Below are 23643 nucleotides of genomic sequence, written 5' to 3' on the forward strand. Positions count from 1 at the left end.
TTTTGAGGGGAAATAGTTAATTATATACCATATATTCTTTTAATATAACTTATTTATTTAGTGTGTTAACTTGCCTGTGAGATTTGATAGAACTAGCCAGGTGGAGAGGTCTAATATTTGCAATACAGTTAAAATATTTTACACAATAGTCTAAAATTTTATTATTTTGAGGTGGGAGGATTGCTTGAGCCCTGGAGGTGGAGGGTGCAGTGAGCTCAGATTGTGCCCCTGCCCTCCAACTTGGGCAACAGAATAAGACCCTGTCTCAAAAAAAATTAAAAATAAATAAAATAGAGAAAGCTAATTTTTCATAAATGTTCAAGCCTCAGTAGTTACAAATCCTAATAGTACTTTGTAGAGGGCTTATTTCAGACTTGTTTTATGACCTCTGCAAGAGATCCTTAGCTGTGTGCTCCATAATACTGGCAATTGTCTTAAGATGAATAAAACCAAAATCTATTATACATTCTTAGAATTGGTATACAGTCTTTGAACTTAAAATTGTCTTCATCTCCATTGAATGACGTCAGGGTCCATGATTAAATTAAGTGTGTGATTATCTCGCATAGTCGTTTATTATGCCTATATCAAATGTCAGTGGGCAATAACGGAAATAAGATTTTATTACTTCTGCTTTTCATTTCTAATTGGCATCCTTCTCTGTGTATAGGTGTCGTTTCAGTCAGATGTTGCATCCAATTTTTGAGGAAGCTTCCGATGTCATTAAGGAAGAATTTCCAAATGAAAATCAAGTAGTGTTTGCCAGAGTTGATTGTGATCAGCACTGTAAGTACCTCAATAGGAAGTCTAGAAGAAACTGTCCCATCCCAAACACAGGCACACATACACATTTTTTCTTTTCTTTTCTTTTCTTTTTTTTTTCCTTTTCTTTTTTTTTTAAATGCTCTGCTTTTAAGTGGAGAACAAACCGAAAAGGTTCTAGTGACCTTGGTTAAATTGTTACTATTTAATTTTTATGTACTTAGAACACTACTTTCCATTTTGCTTGTGTGAAGGTTTTTTTGTTGTTATTTTAAAAATTACAGTAGGTCAAGCGTAGGGAACAAAACTAGCAGTGTTTTCTACCAAAGCAAATACCAAAATCAGTAAATAAGATTGAAATGTAGTATTAGAAGAAAAAATGGATTTCTGTTAGTTTTAGAATCATGTGAAAATACCATTTATAGTCATTTCAAATAAGATAGTCTCAGATTTTTGTGTGTTTCTGTTTTTTAAAAGATTCTGTTTTGAAAAGATTCTGGTTTAGACTATTTTTGAGTCTAATTAGCTGTAGCAACTGATTATAATTATTAAGAGTGTTAAGAAACTTAGCTTAGGCTCTTAAAATCCAACCTCTTGCATTTTGCTTGTCCTGGTGGAGCATTCTCTATAAAATCCTCATGGTTTTTCGTATACATGACGGATTTGTCTAACTTGAACTAGTGATCTTGCTAGTGGTGTTTCCTCCTGTGTGTTCCCATTATACTTGAACTTTCCTCTCTCATCGTGCTAAACTCATTGTATTTGGTAGTTCTGGTTCATTGTGTCTTAGTTGTCTTATCAGCTGCATTGTCTGTTCATCAAGGCAGGAATTTTTTTTTCTTTCTTTTTTTAATGCTCACTTTTAAGAGGAGACCAAACCACTTATTAATCTCTGTGTCTCAAGCATCTGACAGTTTCTGGGAGACAGAGACTGCTCACGAAAAGCTATTGCATTGAGTTATTTGTAAGTTGGTGTGAATACAGAACTGTCTCCCATTCTTCAAGTTTTCTATTTTTTTATACTTAACCTACTGATTAAAATTAGTATGTGTGTACACACACCTAACTTTTCATTTTACTGATGAGGAAATGGATATGAAGTGGCTTAATCAATGTTACATAGCTCAGTGTCTGGTAAAGCCCGAATTTGAATCCTGATTTTCTGACCAAATGCCTTCATTTGCTCTTTTCTGTTCAAACATTTTGGGGAGTTATTGGTATAGCTTTGCACTAGGCAGCAAGGCATTTTCCAATAGTAAATCATTTCACAGTCTTCTGAGCCCCACCCCATATTTCTGTCTGCTGAAATTCATAACTAGATAGGGTGAAGGGAGCAATAAAAGGTTGTCAGTACAGACATGGGCTACATTTTCACACTGCTTTCCAGATCTTTTCTCCGACCTTTCGCTGACAGAGAACATGATGTTTTTGGTGTGGGTTCTCGTTTCAAATCTTTCTATTCTTTATGTATTTAATTAGATGTTACAGTGCAGATAAGACTTCCTACTTTTACTGAATTTGAACCATAAAATTGGAAATTATGCTCTAAAGCTTACATTCATTGGGAAGAAAATTTAATACTTATATCCTTGAACCATAAATATCATTTATTCCATCTTTTAAACAGATAACTTTTGAAGAAAATCTGACATCATTGCTAGTAAGCTTTCTTTTTATGGGAGCAAATAGCACAGTTCAGATGCTTTTCAATCCACCAGCAAGTTATCTGAGGTATTATGCATATTTTGAGGTATTATGCATCTCTCTGAATATTTTTTCTCTTCTATGTAATTCTTTTAAAGAAATGATTGTTATGAAACCCTTATTGATTAATGTATTTACATTTTCCACAGTCTCTTTAGAGATTGTAAGACAAACTGTAGTTTTGTTAACCTCTTATGTGCCAATTAGATTGTAGAGGTTTTGGACTGGAAGAACCTTAAGAATTCTGTGTTCTAAAGAGAAATGCCTTTTAGGCAGATTATTCTGTGGTCGAATTTTTTTTTTTCCTAACCATTTAAACAACTTTAATTTATATACTGATATACGTATCAGTGCTTTGAAAAATAGATTGTTCAGTCCTAAAGCAGTTTTTAAAAGAGATTTATTGAGGTATAATTGACATATGTTACACAAATTTAAATTTTATAATTTTATAGGTTTTGATACATGTGTGTATCCATGAAACCATCACCACAATCAAGATATTGAGCATAGCTGTCATCCTCCAAAATTTTCCTTGTACCCCTCTGTGGTCCCTGTCTGTCCCTTCTATACCTCATCTTCATCATCCTTAAGGACCATCTACTTTCCGTCACTGGAGATTAGTTTGCATTTTCTAGAATTTTATATAAGTGAATCATACAGTATGAGGTTTTTTTTGTCTGGGTTTTTTTTTTTTTCTGGACTTAGTATGTTTATTTTGAGATTGTTTCATGTTGCATATATTATTTCTTATTATTTAGTGGCATTCTATTGTGTGGCTATATACCAAAATTTGTTTATCTGTTCACTTCCTGACAGACATTTGGGTTGTTTCGACTTGCTGGCTATTACAAGTAAAGCTGTTATGAACATTCAGATATAAATCTTTATACAAATAAGGATTACAAATAAACCTGTTATAAACATTCAGATATAAATCTTTATACATATGTTTTCATTTTCCCTGAGCAAATACCTAGATGTGAAATGCTAGGTCATATGGTAGGTCCATGTTTAACTTTTTAAGAAACTGCCAAACTATTTTCCAAAGTATTTGTTCTATTTTATATATCCACTAATAGTACATGAGAGTTCCAGTTGTTCCATATTCTTGTCAAAACTTGGAGTGGATAGTCTATTTAATTTTACATATTCCAATATGTGTGAAGTGGTGTCTCCTTGTGGTTTAATTTGCATTTTTCTAATAATTAATGATGTTGAGAATATTCTTACATGTTTATATACATTCATGTATCTGTGATGATGTGTCTGTTCAAATATTACACATTTTTTATTGGATTGTTTATTTTCTTATTGAAATTTGTTTATTTATTTGTTTGTGACAGGGTCTCACTGTCTCGCCCAGGCTGTAGTGCAGTGGCACAATCTTGGCTCACTGCAGTCTCGGACCTTCCAGGCCCCAGTGACCTTTCCACCACAGCCCCCCAAGTAGCATGTGCCACCACACCCAGCTAATTTAAAAAAATATTTTTAGAGACAGGTCTCCTTATGTTGCCCAGGCTGGTCTCAAACTCCTGGGCTAAAGTGATTGTTCCGCTTCGGCTTCTGAAAGTGCTGGGATTACAAGCATGAGCCACTGTGCCCTGCCCTCTGAGTTTTGAGAGTTCTTTATATATTGTGAATACAAGTCTTTTTTCACATATGTAATTTGCAAATATTTTCGCCCATTCTACCCTTGTATTTTTTTTTAAAAATTGTAACATATACATAAAATTACTATCTTACCATTTTAAATTGTACAATTTAATACTGTTAAATGTATTCACATTGTTGTGCAACCAGTCTCCAGTTCTTCATCTTGCAAAACTGAAGCTCTACACCCGTTAAACAACAGCTTCCCATTGCCCATTCTCCCCAGCCCCTGGCAACCACTTTTCTACCTTCTTTTTCTACAAATGCGATTACTCTGGGTACTCCACATAAGTGGAATCATACAGTATCTGTCTTTTTGTGACTGGCATATTTCACTTAGCATAATGTCCGCAAGGCTCATTCGTGTTGTAGCATGCGTCAGAATTTCCCTACTTTTTAAGGCTGAATAATATTTCGTGGTATGTATATACCACGATTTGTTTATCATCCATCAAGAACACGGGTTGATTCTGCCCCTTGGCTATTGTGAATAATGGTGCTATGAACATGAGTGTACTAATATCTCTTTGAGACCTTTAAAGAAAGTTCCCAGTTTTTTAAAAATATATATCCAGCAGTGGAATTGCTAGATCATATGGTAGTTTTTAATTTTTTGAAGAAACATCATACCATCTTTCATAGCAGCTGTATCATTTTACATTTTCATTAGGAGTACCTAAGGGTTGCAGTTTCTCCACACCCTCACCTGCACTCTTATTTTCTCTTTGTTGTTGTTTTTATTTTTTTTAAATTTTATTATTATTATACTTTAAGTTTTAGGGTACATGTGCACAACGTGCAGGTTTGTTAACATATGTATACATGTGCCATGTTGGTGTGCTGCACCCATTAACTCGTCATTTAGCATTAGGTATATCTCCTAATGCTATCCCTCCCCCCTCCACCCACCCAACTCCTGGGCTCAAGGGATCCTCCCACTCAGTCTCCTGAGTAGCTGGGACTACGGTGTGTGTGACTCTGTGGGCTCTATTTTCTGGTTTTGTTCGTTTGTTTGTTTATAGCAGCCATACTAATGGGTGTGAGATGGTATCTCATTGTGGTGTTGGTTTGCATTTCCCTAATAATTAGTGATGTTCAGTATTTTTTCACATGCTTATTGGTCATTTGTATATCTTCTTTGGAGAAATATTTATTCAACTCCTCTGCCCATTTTAAAATCAGGTTATTTGGGTTTTTGTTGTTGATGTTGAGTTGTAGGAGTTCTTTGTATATTCTAGATATTCACCCCTCATATATATGATTTGCAAATAAATTCTCCTGTTCTGTAGGTTGCCTTTTCACTCTGTTAATTGTGTCCTTTGAGTCATAGAAATTTTTGATAGTAGTGTGGTCTATCTTATGTATTTTTACATTGGTTGACTGTGCTTTAGATGTTATATCCAAGATATAATTGCAATCTAATGTCATGAAGCTTTACTCTCCTATGTTTTCTTCTAAGAGTTTTAGAGTGTTTAGAGAGTTTACGAGTGTTAGGTCTTATATTCAGGTCTTTCATTTATTTTGAGTTAATTTTTGTGTATGGAACAAGGTAAGGGCCCAACTTTATTATTTTGCATGTGTACTTCTAGGTTTTCCAGCATCATTTATTGAAGAGACTGTTCTTTCCCCATTGAATGGCCTTGGCATCCTCATCAAAAATCATTTTACTATATATTTGAGGGGTTATTTCTGGACTCTGTACCATGGTCTGTATGTCTGTTTTATGCCAGTTCCACACTTTTTGATTACTGTAGTCTTGCAGTATGTTTTGAAATCAGGAAGTATGAGACCTCCAACTTGAGTGTCTTTTGAAGAGAAGATGTTCTTAATGTTGGTGCAGTCTTACTGTCAGTTTTTAAAATGGATTATAGTTTTGATGTTGTATCTAAGAAGTCTTTGCCTCACACAGGATCACAAAGATTTTCTGCTATGTTTTCTTTTATAAATGTGGTAGTATGAAGGTTTATACTTATGTCTGTGATCCATTTGGAATTAATTTTTACATGTGGCATAGTGTATGAATTGGAGTTCAATTGTTTGCATATGGTTCTGGCATTATTTGTTGAAAAGACTATCCTTTCTTCACTGTCATTGCATCTTTGCTGAAATAAACTGACACTGTATGTGTGGGTCTATTTCTGTTCTGTCTCTTCTATACTGTTGATCTGTTTGTGCTTATACCAGTACTTCGTAGATTACTATAGCTTATAAAGAGTTTTGAAGTCTGGTCAGGTAAAGCTTTCAACTTTGTACTTTTTTTTCAGAGTTGTTTGGCAGTTCTGGTTGATTTAGATTTCCTTTTAACTTTTAGAATCAGCTTGCTAATTTTTAATGACAACATAAAAGGCGACTGGGATTTTAACTGGGGTTACTTTGAATCCTCAGGGCAATTTGTGGGAAATTGTTATTTTAATGATACTGATTCTTCGAATCCATGAAGATTGTATATCTCTCCATTTATTTAGGCATTTTCAGTTTCTTCCAGCAATGCTTTGTGGTTTTTCAGCCTACATGTCTTGGATAGCTTTATCAGATTTATTCCTAAGTATTTCTTATTTTTTTGATGCTATTGTAAATGATACTTTAAGAATAAACTTTATTTCTGGAATAATTGTAGATCATATGTAGATTATAGTTGCAAAAATAATACAGAGAATTCCCTTATATTCCTTACCTATTTTGCCCTAACATCAACATCTTATATTACTATGGCACATTTGGATTTTATTTGGATTTTATCCCTCTTCCACTTAATGTCTTTTTGTTGTTGTTGTTGTTCTAGAGTATCACTTTTAGGCATAATGTCTTCCTGGTTACCTTTGATCTATTTGTTTCTCAGTCTTCATTTTTTACAACCTTGACAGTTTTGAGTAATATTCTTTAAGAATTTTGTAGAATGTCCTTCATTTTGGGCTTGCCTGGTATTTTTTTTCTCATGTTTTGGTCATCTTTTGTGATATCTCTCAGTAAGTATTTCTTATTTTGGGGTGCTGTTATAAATGGCATTGATTGTTAAATTTTAATTTTTAGTTTTTTTGTTGCTAGTTTATAGAAATAAGATTGATTTTTTATATTGACCCTATATACTAAAACTTATTAGCTCCAATAAGTTTTATAAATACAGTCCATAGATTTTCTACTTAGACAATTAGGTTTTTTTTGCAAATTAAAAGCTTTAATTCTTGTGGTCTGTGTTTCCTTACAGTATTCTTTCCAACCAAGTGTACCTACTTGTTGCTTTAGGATTAGTTTTTGTTAGGCAGAAGATCTGTAAGAAGCTTCCTAGCAAGGACAGAAGGTGGCCTCAGAATCAAGATATCATCATGCCCACGTATGTCTTGTTTGTATCAATCACCTGTCTGGTATTATGTTAGCCTACTCTGTCCTGCCCTTGAGTACTTTAGTCTGTCTGCCTTGCTTCCAACTCACTGCTTCACTGAGACCTTTTATCCAAAGTCACAGTATTATTTCTTGGAAAAGTTCCTGTAAAAAGTTTCTAGTCAAATTGCCTGGGAAAAAACCCTACTACTTATTGAGTGCTTACTTGATTTTAGACATGTTCTTTCGGATATTTTAGTTATCTTTACCACGACGCATTACACCTCTAGTTAAGTAGTATTATTCATTTAACAACAAAAAAATGTATGCCTACCTTATGTAATGCTATGTAGAAGGTTCTATAGCTACAGCAATGAACCAAACACACCCAGAAAGGCAAGAGAGTACAATACACAATCGCAAATTGTGATATCTATTCTGACGGGAAGGTATTGAATGCTACAAAATGATGAGTCTGACTTAGTCTGCAGGGATAGGGAAGACGTTTTCGAGGAAATGATTAAAAAAAGTGAAGGAAGAGTAGGAATTTTCAAGTGAAGTAGTGGAAGAAGAGTGTTTTAGATGGAAGTAGCTGTAGACGTGAAGTTTCTGAGGTAGGAGAGAGCACTGACCTTTCAGAGAGTTGGACTGTGTTACCATTTTACTGATGAAGAGGCTGAAAGATACAGAGAGGCTAAGTTATTTCCCAAGGTTGCATAGTAAATGGAGGGAGCCAGACTGGAACCCAGGACGATACAGCTTTTATCAGTTAACTATGCTATTTGAAAGTCAAAATAAAGTAATTTAAATTGAATTCCCCATAGAAATGGAGAATTCGCCCATTTCTGAATAAAAACAACTTAAAATGTCCTATTACAGATTATAAAATAGTCTGTTTAAATACTCTATAATGGGTCATTATATAAATAAAAATGCAATTGCAATTTTTTGGTAAGTTTGAAATTTTACAAATTTTTAGAAACTTGGTATTTTAAAAGTCCTGAACCTGTAGTTTGTCATTGATTAAGGAAAAAGCTAGAAGCGCCTTACTTCCTTGGAGTTTTTGAAAAAGTATGTGTAAGAAGCTAGAAATCTGCAGTATACAGAGTATTGTGATATTGTTAATTGTAATTTGCTTATTTTCACTGTAATAAATGACCTTCAACACAATTATTGAATTTTTAAAAACTTTCTTTGAATAGGCTTTTGCCAGCATTTTGAGGAATGCTTAGAGTTGAGCTACTTGATGGCTTCTAGAAACTGACCCACAGTTCTCTGTGTGGTTGTCCTGAGTTTTTCATTTTCATTCATTTAAGAATTTCGTTTAATATGTTCATACTGTTCTGTCCATTAAAAAAAAAAGAATTTCATTTAATATTCTAGCCTGTGGAAACAACTAGTAGTAGCAGCAGCAGCAGTGATGTTAATAATGACAATAATAATGATAAAATGGCTCTGTGAGAGTAGAGACCTTATGTTTTTACCCTTCTATTCCTAGCACTGGAATGGTATCTAGCACATAGTAGGTGTTCAGTTGTAATTGTTGAACAGATGGATAGATAAATGAATAGTAAACAGTACCAGCACTTATGAACTGTTTTGTAGGCACTACAGTTATCATTATTTTCCAAAAATGAAATAAATACTGCCATAGTTTATACCCAGTCTAACTCATCATTGGTTGTAAGGCAAAATTTTATGTACAAAAGAAAAAATGAACTACAACACAAAGCTTTCTTATCAGTTATATTTTTAATTCATATGTGATAAACATTTATGAGATACAGAGTAATATTTGAATACATGTATATAATGTTTAATGGTTACATCAGGACAATCCTCTCTTCTGGTACTCAAAAATATACAATAAATTATTATTAACTACAGTCACCCTACAGTGCTGTAGAACAACACTAGAACTTATTTCTCCTGTCTAGAGGTAATTTATTTTTATCTAACTTTTGTAGATACATAGTAGGGTGTATATTTTTATGGATTACAAGAATTTTTTTTTTTCTGTTTGAGACAGAGTCTTGCTCTGTCTCCCAGGCTGGAGTACAGTGGCGCGTTCTCAGCTCACTGCAACCTCTGCCTCCAGTGGTCAAGCGATTCTTGTGCCTCAGCCACTTGAGTAGCTGGGATTACAGGTGTGCGCCACCACGGCCAGCTAATTTTTGTAGATTTAGTAGAGACAGGGTCTCACCATGTTGGCCAGGCTGGTCTCGAACTCCTGACCTCAAGTGATCCACCCGCCTCAGCCTCCCAAAGTTCTGGGACTACAGGCGTGAGCCACTGTGCCAGGCCAAAAGATATTTTGAAGTCCGTAGTAGTCACATCAGGGTATCCATGACTTCAAGCATTTATCCTTTGTCTTTAAAACGATTGAGATCGAATCATACGGTTTAAGTTATTTTTAAAAGTACAATTAAATTAGTTTTTACTATAGTCACCCTGTTGTGCTAGCAAATACTATGTCTTATTTATCCTTTTTTTTTTTTTTTTTTTTTTTTGAGACGGAGTCTCGCTCTGTTGCCCAGGCTGGAGTGCAGTGGCGCTATCTCGGCTCACTGCAAGCTCCACCTCCTAGGTTCAGGCCATTCTCCTGCCTCAGCCTCCTGAGTAGCTGGGACTACAGGTGCCCGCCACCATGCCTGGCTAATTTTTTGTATTTTTAGTAGAGACTGGGTTTCACCATGTTAGCCAGGATGGTCTCGATTTCCTGACCTCATGATTCGCCCGCTTCGGCCTCCCAAAGTGCTGGGATTACAGGCATGAGCCACTGCGCCCGGCCTATTGATTCTTTCAAACTACTTTTTTGTACCCATTCACCATCCCTCCCTGACCCTCGACTACCCTTTCCACCCTCTGGTAACCATCCTTCTATGCTCTATCTCCATGAGTTCAGTTGTTTTAAGTTTTAGCTCCCACAGTTAAGTGAGAACATGCAATGTTTTCCTGTGCCTGGCTTATTTCACTTAACCTAGTAACCTCCAGTTCCATCCATGTTGTTGCAAGTGACAGGATCTCATTCTTTTTTTTATGGATTAGTAATACTCCATTATGTGTATGTACCACATTTTCTCTATCCATTTGTTTGTCAATGGACACTTAGGTTGCTTCCAAATCTAGCCTGTTCTGAATAGTGCTGCAATGAACATGGGAGTGCAAATGTCTCTTGCATATACTGATTTCCTTTCCTTTGGGTGTATACCTAGCATTGGGATCATTGGATCATATGGTCGTTCTATTTTTACTTTTTTTGAGTCACCTCCAAACTGTTCTCCATAGCGATTGTACTAATATACATTCCTACCAACAGTGCAAGAGGGTTCTCTTTTCACCTTATACTCGTCAGCATTTGATTGCCTGTCTTTTGAATGAAAGCTATATTAACTGGGGTGAGATAGTATCTCATTGTAGTTTTGATTTGCATTTCTTTGACGATCAGTGATGTTGTGCACGTTTTTATATACCTGTTTCCCATTTGTATGTTTTCATTTGAGAAATGTCTATTCAAATATTTTGCTCATTATTTAATCAGATTATTACATTTTTGAGTATAGAGTTGTTTGAGTTCCCTATATATTTTCATTATTAATCCCTTGTCAGATGGATAGTTGGCAAATATTTCCTCCAGTTATGTGGGTTGTCTTTTCACTTTGTTGATTGTTTCCTTTGCTGTGCAAAAGCTTTTTAACTTGATGTGATCCTATTTGTCCATTTATTTACTTTGGTTGCCTGTGCCTATCGGAGATTGCTCAAGAAGTCTTTGCCCACTCCAGTGTCCTGGAGAGTTTCCCCAATGTTTTCTTGTAGTAGTTTCATAGTTTGAAGTCTGAGATTTAAGTCGTTAATCCATTTTGATTTGATTTTTTGTGTATGGCAAGAGATAGGGGTCTAGTTTCATTCTTCTGCATATGGATATCCAGTTCTTCCAGTACCATTTATTGAAGAGACTGTCCTTTCCCCAGTGTGTGTTCTTGGAACCTTTGTCAAAAATGTGTTCACTGTAGATATATGGATTTATTTCTGGATTTTCTGTTGCACTGATATATCTGTCTGTTTTTTATTTGTTTATTGTTGTTGTTGTTGTTGTTGTTTTGAGTCGGAATCTTGCTCTGTCGTGGGGCTGGAGTGCAGTGGCGCAATCTCGGCTCACTGCAACCTCCCCCTCCCAGGTTCAAGTGATTCTTCTGCCTCAGCCTCCCAAGTAACTGGGACTACAGGCACGTGCCACCATACCCAACTAATTAGTGTATTTTTGGTAGAGATGGGGTTTCACCATGTTGGCCAGGATGGTCTCGATCTCTTGTTCTCGTGATCCGCCAGCCTCAGCCTCCCAAAGTGTTGAGATTACAGGTGTGAGCCACTGCGCCTGGCCTGTGTCTGTTCTTTATGCCAGTATCATGCTGTTTTGGTTATAGGTTGGTGCAAAAGTAATTGCGATTTTTGCCCTTTTTTTTTTTTATGGCAAAAAACCGCAATTACTTTTGTGCCAACCTAATACTATACCTCTGTAGTATAATTTGAAGTCAGGTGATGGGATTCCTCCAGTTTTGTTCTTTTTGCTTAAGAAAACTTTGGCTATTCTGCGTCTTTTGTGGTTCCATATAAACTTTAGGATTGTTTTTCTATTTCTGTGAAGAATGTCATTGGTATTTTGATAGGGATTGCATTGAATAGGTAGATTGCTTTTGGTAGTAATAACATTTTCACAATATTGATTCTTCCAATCCATAAACATAGAATTTCTTTCCTTTTTTTGTCCCTTTCAGTTTCTTCCATTGATGTTTTATAATTATCATTGTAGAGATCTTTCATTTCTTTGGTTAATTCCTAGGTATTTTATTTTATTTGTAGCTATTGTAAATGGGATTACATTTTTATTTCTTTTTTAGATTGTTCACTGTTAGCATATAAAAATGCTACTGATTTTTGTAAGTTGATTTTGTATCTTGCAACTTTATTGAATTTATCAGTTCTTATAGTTTTTTAGTGGTCTTTAGGTTTTTCAAAATATAAGATCATAGTTTACAGTCCCACCAACAGTGTAAAAGTGTTCCTATTTCTCCACATCCTCTCCAGCACCTGTTGTTTCCTGACTTTTTAATGATTGCCATTCTAACTGGCAATCACTATGAGATGATATCTCATAGTGGTTTTGATTTGCATTTCTCTGATGGCCAGTGATGATGAGCATTTTTTCATGTGTTTTTTGGCTGCATAAATGTCTTCTTTTGAGAAGTGCCTGTTCATGTCCTTCGCCCACTTTTTGATGGGGTTGTTTGTTTTTTTCTTGTAAATTTGTTTGAGTTCACTGTAGATTCTGGATATTAGCCCTTTGTCAGATGAGTAGGTTGCGAAAATTTTCTCCCATGTTGTAGGTTGCCTATTCACTCTGATGGTAGTTTCTTTTGCTGTGCAGAAGCTCTTTAGTTTAATTAGATCCCATTTGTCAATTTTGGCTTTTGTTGCCATTGCTTTTGGTGTTTTGGACATGAAGTCCTTGCCCACGCCTATGTCCTGAATGGTAATGCCTAGGTTTTCTTCTAGGGTTTTTATGGTTTTAGGTCTAACGTTTAAATCTTTAATCCAATGCTATCCCTCCCCCCTCCCCCCTCCCCACCACAGTCCCCAGAGTATGATATTCCCCTTCCTGTGTCCATGTGATCTCATTGTTCAATTCCCACCTATGAGTGAGAATATGCGGTGTTTGGTTTTTTGTTCTTGCGATAGTTTACTGAGAATGATGGTTTCCAATTTCATCCATGTCCCTACAAAGGATATGAACTCATCATTTTTTATGGCTGCATAGTATTCCATGGTGTATATGTGCCACATTTTCTTAATCCAGTCTATCATTGTTGGACATTTGGGTTGGTTCCAAGTCTTTGCTATTGTGAATACCAGCATGGCACATGTATACATATGTAACTAACCTGCACAATGTGCACATGTACCCTAAAACTTAAAGTATAATTAAAAAAAAAAAAAAAAGAAAAAAAAATATAAGATCATATTATTTACAAACAAGGATATTTTGACTTTTTCCTTTCTAATTTGGATTCCCTTTATATCTTTCTCTCATCTGACTGCTCTAGCTACGACTTCCAGTACTATGTTGAATAATAGTGACAGTGGGCATCCTTGTATTCCAAATCTTAGAGGAAAGGCTTTCAGTTTTTCCCCATTCAGTATGATACTAGCTGTGGGTCTATTGTACATGGTCTTCATTAAGTTGAGATATGTTCCTTCTCTGCATAGTTTCTTGGGGGTGTTTATCATGAAGGAATGTTGAATTTTATCAAATGCTTTTTCAGCATCAATTGAAATAATCATACGTTTTTTATCCTTCATTTTCTTGATATAATGTATCACATTGATTGATCTGCATATGTTGAACCATCATCCTTACATCCCAGAGATAAATCTCACTTGGTCATGATTAATGATCTTTCTAATGTACTGTTGAATTTGGTTTGCTGGTATTTTGTGGAGGATTTTTGCATCAATATTTATCGGCCTGTAGTTTTCCTTGTGTGGATGTGCCTTTATCTGGTTTTAGTGTCAGGATAATACTGTTCTCATAGAATAAGTCTGGAAGTATTCCCTCCTCCTTTGTTTTTTGGAATAGTTTGAGTAGGATTGGTATCAGTTCTTCCTTAAATGTTTGGGAGGATTCAGCAATGAAACCATCAGGTCCTGGGCTTTTTTTTTTTGCCAGAAGCTTTCTTATTATGGCTTCGATCTCATTATTTGTTATTGGTTGGTTCAGGTTTTGGATTTCTTCATGGCTCAATCTTGGTAGGTTGTATGTGTCTAGGAATGTGTCAGTTTCTTCTAGATTTTCCAATTTATTGGCAAATAGTTGCACACAGTAGCTGCTAATGATCCTTAGAATTTCTGTGGTATCAGTTGTGATGTCTCCTTTTTCATTTCTGATGTTATTTATTTAGGTCTTCGGTCCTTTTTTCATAGTCTGGCTAAAGGTTTGTCAATTTTGTAAAACTTACCAAAAAACCAACTTTTTGTTACCTGTGCTTTTGTATTGTCTTTTTCAATTCAATTTCATTTATTTCTGCCCTGATCTTTATTATTTCTTTTCTTCTACTAATTTTGGGTTTGGTTTGATCTTGCTTTTCTAATTCTTTAAGAGGTATCATTAGGTTATTTATTGGAAGTTTTTTCTTATTTTTTGATGTAGTCATAAACTTCTCTCTTAGTTCTACTTTTGCTGAATCCCATAGGTTTTGGTATGTTGTATTTCCATTATTATTTGTTTCAATAAAATTTTCAATTTCCTTCTTAATTTCTTCATTGACCACTGGTCATTCAGGAGCATATTAATTTCCATGTAATTGTATAATTTCTAAGATTTCTCTTGTTATCCATTTCTAGTTTTATTCCATTGTCATCAGAGGAGATGCTTGAGATAATTTCAGTTTTTTTGAACGTTTTAAGACTTGTTTTGTAACCTAACATGTGGTCTGTCCTTGAGAATGAGCTTTGTGATGAGGAAAAGAATGTGTATTCAGCAGCCATTGGATGAAATGTTCTGTAAATATCTGTTAGGTCCATTTGGTTTATAGTGCAGGTTAACTGTGATGTTTCCTTGTTGATTTTCTGCCTGGAAGATCTGTCCAAGACTGAAAGTAGGGTATTTAAGTCTCCAGCTATTATTGTGTTGGGGTCTCTCTTTAGCTATAATAGTACTTGCTTTATATATCTGGATGTTCCAGTGTTGGGTGCATATATATTTACATTGTATTACATGCATTACATATGTATATGCATTGTATTTACGTTTGTTATATCCTCTTGCTGAATTGACCCGTTTGTCATTATATGTGACCTTTTTTGTCTCTTCTTATAGTTTTTGTCTTGAAATCTATTTTGTCTGATATAAGTATAGTGATCTTGCTCTTTTTTGGTTTCCATTGGCATGGAATATCTTTTTCCATTTCTTTATTTTCAGTCTATGTATGTCTTTAGAGGTAGAGTGTGTTTTTTGTAAGCAACAGATCTTTGGGTCTTGTTTTTTTTAAAATCCATTACACCAGTCTGTGTCTTTTGATTGAAGAGTTTAGTTCATTTATATTCAGTGTTATTATTGATAAGTAAAGGCATACACCTTCCATTTTGTTATTTCTTTTCTCATTGTTTTGTGGTCTTCTCTTCCTTCTTTCCTTCCTTGCTGTCTTCCTTTTAGTGAAGGTGATTTTCTCTGGTGATATGATTTCATTTCTTTTTATTTTTTATTTATCAGTTGTATGTTTGATTTGAGGTTACCATGTGGCTTCCAGATACTATCTTATAACTCATTATTTTAAGCTGATAACACTGCATAAACAAACAAATGAACAAGCAAAAAGAGAACTAATAAAAACTGTACACTTTAACTTCATCTCCCTGCTTTTTAACTTTTTGTTGTTTCTGTTTATATCTCTATGTACTTTTTGTCTTGAAAAGTTGTTGTGGTTATTATTTTTTGATTGGTCCCTAATTTAGTCTTTTTACTTAAAAGTAGTTGACACACCGCAATTAGTGTTATAATATTTTCTGTTTGTCTGTGTACTTTCTATTTTCTGTGACTTTAGTACATTCAGATGATTTCTTATTATTAACGTCTTTTTCTTTCTCATTAATATACTCACGTTAACGTTTCTTGTAGGACACATCCGATGTTGATGAAATCCCTCAGGTTTTGTTTGTGTGGGAAAGTCTTTATTTCTCTTTCATATTTGAAGGATGTTTTTGCCACTATTCTGGGATAAAAGTCTTTTTCCTTCAGCAGTTTGAATATATCATGCTACCCTCTTCTGGCACGTAAGGTTTCCACTGAAAAGTCTGCTGCCAGACCTATTGGAGCTCCATTTTATGTTATTTCTTTCTTTTCTCTTGCTGCTGGTTATTCAGGCCAAAGGGCTCTTCAGTAAGCAGGTAATGAATCCTGTCAAGTGGGTCCTTCTTTTCAAAGCAGCAGGTTCCCTTCCAGCCCAGGATGTATCTAGAAATGTCATCCAGGAGCTAGGGCCTGGAAAGGGTGCTCCACGACTGTCTGGTGCCCTGTCTTGCTGTGACTGAGCTGGTATCCCAGATGTGAGACAAAGTCCTCTCCACTCTTCCCTCTCCTCTCCTTGAGCAGAAGGAAGGGGTCTCTTTTGGAGTGGTGAGCTATGCAGTCTGGGGTTAATGGAGGGGTGATGCCAGCAGCCCCTTAAGTCACCCTGGCTGGTGTCTCAGTAGGTCATATATCCGCCCGCCATGTCCATTGGCTCTGAGTCCAGTTCAGCCCTAAGACTTGCCGAGAAGTTGCAATTCTTGTGGCCTACACTGCCTTTCAAGTTTATTTAGGGGCCCAGAGCACTGTGGCACAAGGTGGTAATGTTTGCCAGAACTCAAGTTCTGACTGCTGAGATGGGTGATTTTCCTCTGGCTTGGGCTAGTTTAAATACTCCCTCCATGTGTGGGCGTCAGCTGAGTTCTGTTCAATTTTGCTTTCTGCTATAACAGGGAAGCCCTGAGTTCAAGGCAATGTCTCACAATTGCTGTGCTCTCCTTCTCCCAATCACTGTTTATTATACTGTGCAGCTGCTGCCAGGGGATGAGTGAGGGGTGGTGTTGGTGATTCAAGACAGTTTTTTCTACCTTCTCACTGCCTCTTTCAGTGAAACGAAGTTAAAACTAGGTAGTGTGAGTGTTCACCTGATTTTTGGTTCTTATGAAGGTGCTTGTTTTGTGTAGATAGTTGTTAAATTGGTGTCTTTGCAGGAGGGACAATTGGTGGAGCTTTCTGTTTCACCATCTTGCTCCGCCTCTCTCTAGAGGTAATTTTTTTTAATCTGTTAAGCAATCTCTCCCTATCCTCCCCTCCCCTCTACCCCTCCCACCCTCTAATAACCACAGTTCTACTCTCTACTTATATGAGCTCAACTCTCTTAGCTCCGACATATGAATGAGAACATGCAGTATTTATTTTTCTGTGCCTGGCTTATTTCACTTAACATAATGTCCTCTAGTTCCATTTATGTTGCCATGAATGACAGGATTTCATCCTTTTTTGTTCATTTTCAACTTTTATTTTAGAATCGGGGGTAATGGGGGTATATGTGCAGGATTATTACAGAGGCATATTGCGGTGTTTTGAGATTTGGGGTATAACTGCACCTGTCAACCTGCTGTGAGCAGAGTACCCAATAGGTAGCTTTTTAGTCCTTGCCCCACTTGCTTTTGCCTCTCTCTAGTAGTCCACAGTGTCTATTGTTCACATCTTTATGTCCATGTATACCTAATGTTTTGCTCCCATTTAAAAGTGAGAACATGCAGTATTTTGTTTTCTGTTTCTGTGTTAGTTCACTTAGGATAATGGCCTCCAGCTGCATCCAGGTTGCTGCAAAGGACATGATTTCATTCTTATATATGTGGCTGCATAGTGTACCATGGCATATATGTACCACATTTTCTTTTTCAGTCTGCCATTGATGGGCACCTGCAGAGGACATGATTTCGTTGATTTTTATGGCTGCATAGTAATCAGTTGTGTATATGTACCACATTTTCTTTATCCAGTCCACTGTTGATGGATACCTAGGTTGGTTCTGTGGTTTTGCTATTGTGAATAGTGCTGCGAGGAACATATGCATGCATGTGTCCTTTTGGTAGGACAATTTATTTTCCTTTGGGTATATCCCCAGTAATGGGATTGCTGGGTTGAATGGCAGTTCAACTCTTAGTTCTTTGTGAAATCTCCACACTGCTCTCCACAGTTGGAGTAGTTTACTTTCCCATCAACAGTTGTTTAAGTGCCTCATTTTCTCTTCAGCCTTGCCATCATCTGTTCTTTTTTGACTTTTTAACAAAAGCTATTCTGACTGGCATGGGGTGGTATCTCATTGTGGTTTTGATTTGCATTTCTTTGATGATTAGTGATAATAAGCATTTTTTCATACGTTTGTTGGCTGCTTGTATGTCGTCTTTTGAAAAGTGTTCACATCCTTTGTCCACTTTTTGTTTTTTTATTTACTTTTTGTTTTTATTTTTATTCTTATTTTTTTAAGACAGAGTTTCGGTCTTGTTGCCCAGGCTGGAGTGCAATGGCACAATCTTGGCTCACTGCAGCCTCTGCCTACCGGGTTCAAGCGATTCTCCTGCCTCAGCCTCCTAAATAGCTGGGATTACAGGCACATGCCACCATGCCTGGCTAATTTTGTATTTTTAGTAGAGATGGCGTTTCACCATGTTGCCTAGGCTGGTCTTGAACACCTGACCTCAGGTGATCCATCCACCTTGGCCTCCCAAAGTGCTGGATTACAGGCCTTTGCCTACTTTTTAATGGGGTTATTTGTGTTTTGTTTATTGATTTAATAAGTTTCTTATAGATTCTAGATATTAGACCTTTGTTGAGTGCATCATTTGCAAATATTTTCTTCCATACTGGTAGGTTGTTTGTTTGCTTCCTTGGTAGTTTTTCTTGCAGTTCAGAGGCTCTTTAGTTTAATTAGGTCCCACTTACCAGTTTTTGTTTTTGTTACAGTTGCTTTTGGTGTCTTAGCCATAAATTTTTTGCCAAGGCCAATGTTGAGAAAGGTATTTCCTAGGTTTTCTTATAGGATTTTTATAGTCTGATGTCGTATGTTTAAGTCTTTAATCTGTCTTGACTTAAGTTTTGTATATGATGATATGTAGAGGTCCAGTTTCATTCTTTTGCATATGGATAGCCAGTTATTCCAATACCATTTATTGAATAGAGAGTCTTCTTCCATTGCTTATTTTTGTTGATTTTGTAGAAGATCAGGTGGTTGTAAGTGTGTGGCTTTATTTCTGAGTTCTCTATTCTGTTCCTTTATTCCATGTGTCTGTTTTTGTACTAGTATCATACTGTTCTGGTTATCATAGCCTTGTAGTATAGTTTGAAGTCCAGTAATATGATGCCTCTGGCTTTGTTCTTTCTGCCTAGGTTTGCTTTGGCTATTGAGGCTCTTTTTTGGTTCTGTATGAATTTACAATAGTTTTTTCTAATTCTGTGGAAATGAATTGATATCATTAAAATGGCCATACTGCCCAAAACAATTTACAGATTAATACTATTCCTGTCTTTCTCTTTTTGACTGGCTGGGTTGTATTCCTTTTTCTTTTTCTTTGTTTTTTGTTTTTTTTAATTAAGTGAAAGCAAATTAATTAGGAAAGCAAGGGAATAAAAGAAATGGCTGCTGCATAGGCAGAGCAGCCGCAAGGGCTGCTGGCTGGCTATTTTTATGGTTACTTCTTTATTATATGCTAAACAAAGGGTGGATTATTTGAGTTTTCTAGGAAAGTGGTGGGCAATTCCTGGAACTTCCTGCCCTTTTTAGATCATGTAAGGTAACTTCCTGACATTGCCGTGTCATTTGTAAACTGTCATGGTGCTGCTGGGAGTGTTTTGTTTTTTAGCATGATAATGCATTATATTAATAATTATCATAATGAGCACTGAGGATGACCAGAGTTCACTTTCATTGTCATCTTGGTTTTGTTGGGTTTTGGCCAGCTTCTTTACTGCAAACTGCAAGGTTTTTGTGATCTGTATCTTGTGCCAACCTCCTATCTCATCCTATGACTTAGAATGCCTAACCTCCTGAGAATGCAGCTCAGTAAGCCTCAGCCTTATTTTACCCAACCCCTATTCAACATGGAGTCACTCTGGTTTGAACGCCTCTGACAGAGTTGACCTGGTTGAGTGGCCTCTGGCATATTTTCCCTCTCTCTTTTACAAGGGAACCCTTAATCCTAAGGATTGTAGAGGGACAAAGATCCATATTCTGTAACTTGAGCCTGAATAGGGGCAATGATATTCCTGCCTACCTATTAGAGTCTCTTGTATTCAGGGTAGAGAGGAGCTGAGTCAGAAAGCATTGGTATGTCGAGGGCCATTCATAACTCTGAGTTCTAATAAAAGTTGATATCCATCCCTCTTGCTTCTGAGTACCAGCCAGAGATGACTGGTTGATTCACAGGAATAAGCAGAGTCAGTCTCAATCGCAGAAAAAAACTCAAAAACAACTGATGAGACAGGTGTACCATAGTTCTCTCTCCAGTCCTCATTTTTACTAAAGATAAATCATGGTAAGACTGCTTTGCTTTATTATACTTGGCCTGGTTATTTGTATAAAGTGCAGCAAGAATAATTATTTTTCACACAGGCTTTCTTAATTGGCTTTAATGGGATTTTCTTTCATAGAAGGAATCTCAGGTTAGACTTTTTTAAAAAGTTGAGCCCAGCCATGGGTTTGTATCCTCAAATACCTGTGAGTTTAGTAAATTGCTTTCCTCTTGAGGTCCCAAGATAACTTGGGGCTCCTTGGCCTATCAGAAAGTGACATTCTTTACTTACCACAGGTCAGAAACCATGTACAGGGACTGTGTAGACAAGGTGTAAGGCCAGTTTTCCCAAGGGGCTTTTATTGGCTCTACAAGTCAACGGTGATTCCTTAAAGGAAAGCACACCATTCTAGTCAAAGCCTTGGTAAAATAACAAATTTTTCCAATTGTGTCATGATGCAAAAGAAAACATTCTTATTGCACTTATGCAAATAATTGTATTGCCGTAAGTTAAGAATACTTACAAATAGTTTCCAAATTCTGGAGAAATCAGGTAGAAACAAATATGCTCCAAATTTTGTTCACAGGAGTATACTTTACTTAATTATTAAAAGCTGTTAATAGCTCAAAAGAAGAGTTTCCTTGATTCTTAAAAACTAAACAAAGGATCAGCAACATTTTAAGCAAAAAGTCAAAAAAGATTATTTTTGTCCTCTATTAGTTAGGTCCATGTGGTTAATACCTGTCTTGCTTAATAGTCACGAACATTTCAGCTCTCCATGAGTCCTGAATGCTTTTTCCTCTAAAGTCAGAATCTCCAAAGATCAGAAACCTGCATTCAAGAATACCTGTTAGAGTTCTAGAGTTGATTATAAAACCACCTTCTGAAGAGGATCAATACAAGACAACATTGTCTGTGGATGACAAAAAGTCTTAGGACAGCCACTGTTAAAACCACAATTGACAAGTTAATTTGCTTACTTCTGTGCCATACAACAATTTTACATATCAATTATAATTATTAATAACATAGACTAAGTCAGTTCAGAGTAATAGGAGTTTCTTATAATTTTAGAACACATACCAGTAACATATTTATACAAATACGGCCCAAAGAAAGCCAAATACCATCTCATATTTGGCAATGCTTCTTATATGATTTTCATACCAAATAAGCCAAATATGTCATTTTTTGACTTTAGGGGACCTAATATCTAAAAGATTAATTAGGTCAGAAAAGACATAATTTATAACTTGATTTAAGCACTTATTAGTTTTAAGCCAATAGATGCTTTTTTTACACCACACACAACATATATAAATACACAGAAGATCTAGTAGTTGTAAGATTTTTTACTTCCCAGTTTTTTAATTGGATTACTGGCTTCAGGGTGGAGCCCTGGAGGAACAGGGCCAGGAAAGCGTGCAGTTTCTACAGCCTAATAAGCGGGCATAGCTGGAATGCAAAATAGATCCCCCAAATTAAGGGTCCCATTTTTATACCAGATCCTGGATCCCAAAAAAAAGAGGGAGCCAGCCCATCTCCCATGGGAGTCTTATCTCTCAGTGGGGTGTGAGGACATTTTCATACCTTCTAGGGGGCCAAGAGCATGCTTCTCTAATCCAAAAGTGCAGAGTCAAGTATTAAACTATAACTGCCATTAAGCATGCCCAAAAATACATTTCTTACCTAGTTCTGTCATAATTCAAAGTAGTTTCTGATACCTTCCAAAGTCAAAAACGTCAGATAACATAATGCAAAACAGAACAGAGCCTTAGATTTTGAGAGGAATCTTAGCTATTTCTAATTTCTAGGGTTTCATGAGGAAAACAGAGGTTTTTCCCAAAACAGGGTCTGTCGTGCCTCCTCTGTTTTTCCCAGGGAATCCCAGACTGTTAGAGCTTGAATATCTGCTTTTAATTAAGCTAACTTTTAACCATAGCACTCTTAAAAAAAAACCAGTTCTTTTAAATTTCTTATTATCTGACTTTAGCCAGGCCAAATGACCAGTATTTCTGGGTTTTGAACTTTACCAAAGGTAACCTCCAAGGTGCTCAGAGAAAGGAAAATTCAAGATGGTTCGTGGAGAGGGAGGGAGTCAACAAATGATAAAGGTCTTACAGATATCAAACCAGAAAGGACTTATTCCCTAAGCCAGGAATTGAACCCTCAACCTGTGCCACCATTGTGAAAAGACAAAGCCTTAGCTACTAAGCTACAGCATTGGACAGTTTCTATTGCTCTTCCCTGAAGGAGGCTAGAGCAGTCAGTTTTGAGCTTGCAAAGGCTTTTAATGGCTTAAGATAATTTTTTGAGCAAACTGTGACATGGACCCCAAAACTCCTGTTCCCTGGATGGCAGAGACCAACAGAAAGTACTGACCCATTCTTACAAGGTCAAGCTCCCAAAGACATAGAACAAAATGAGAAGGAAACTTCAGCATTTTTTTTTTCAGGTACTTGCAGCAAAGTCTGTAATTAACCAGTTTTCCAGGCTGGCTTGAACCTGGGCTTATGGGATCCTAAGCCCGTGTTCTGTCCATAAAGGTATTCTTCTTTATGACAGAGCAATGTAGAAAGACAAAGTTGCAGCACAAAGTACACCAGATTCGCTACAATAGCCACTCTGCTTAGTATGCAATATGGAATTGGCAAGGTTCAAACTTGCCCTCAGATGGGCCCTGTCATCTTTAATCCAACCTCTGCCGTCATGTGGTCTCAGGGCACAGAGGATAGGAAAGGGAGAAAAGCATTCATTGCCTGCAGCAAGGTGGGGAAGGCAAGGTGCTCAGGGAGGCCAGAGAAAGACCTACTTATTGCAGTGACAATCAAAAGTTCAGGCGGTCACTTGTCAGTTGCAAAGGGGTTTTCCAACAGTCTCACCAGCTTTCAAGTTTCCCCTTTTGGGGAGAAAAAAGGCTCTCCGTGTCCAGTGATCCTGTACATGCCTAATCCTGTCACCCACAGCTGTCAGCGAAGAGTACAAGGCAGATTAATCCAAAGAGAATAGTGGTTAACACACCATAATGCCAAATCCATTCATAGCTGAGAGGAACTTTACTGAGGGGGGCCTCTAACTCCCTAAATTTTAGGAAGTATTCTAACCATCCTAAGCTGGGCCTTGAACCC

General features: G+C 36.5%; 1 protein-coding gene across 1 annotated transcript in view; it reads left to right on the top strand.

Annotated features, from left to right (window-relative positions):
- Positions 1 to 23643, top strand: part of ERP44 (endoplasmic reticulum protein 44) — a 119674-nt gene that overhangs the window by 48098 nt on the left and 47933 nt on the right. The window contains exon 4 of the mRNA XM_003820636.4: positions 671 to 786. Within this exon, the coding sequence (XP_003820684.1) occupies positions 671 to 786 (116 nt within the window). The remainder of the gene's footprint in view (positions 1 to 670; positions 787 to 23643) is intronic.

The sequence above is a fragment of the Pan paniscus genome, chromosome 11 (assembly GCF_029289425.2).
Source record: "Pan paniscus chromosome 11, NHGRI_mPanPan1-v2.0_pri, whole genome shotgun sequence".
Taxonomy (NCBI): domain Eukaryota; kingdom Metazoa; phylum Chordata; class Mammalia; order Primates; family Hominidae; genus Pan; species Pan paniscus.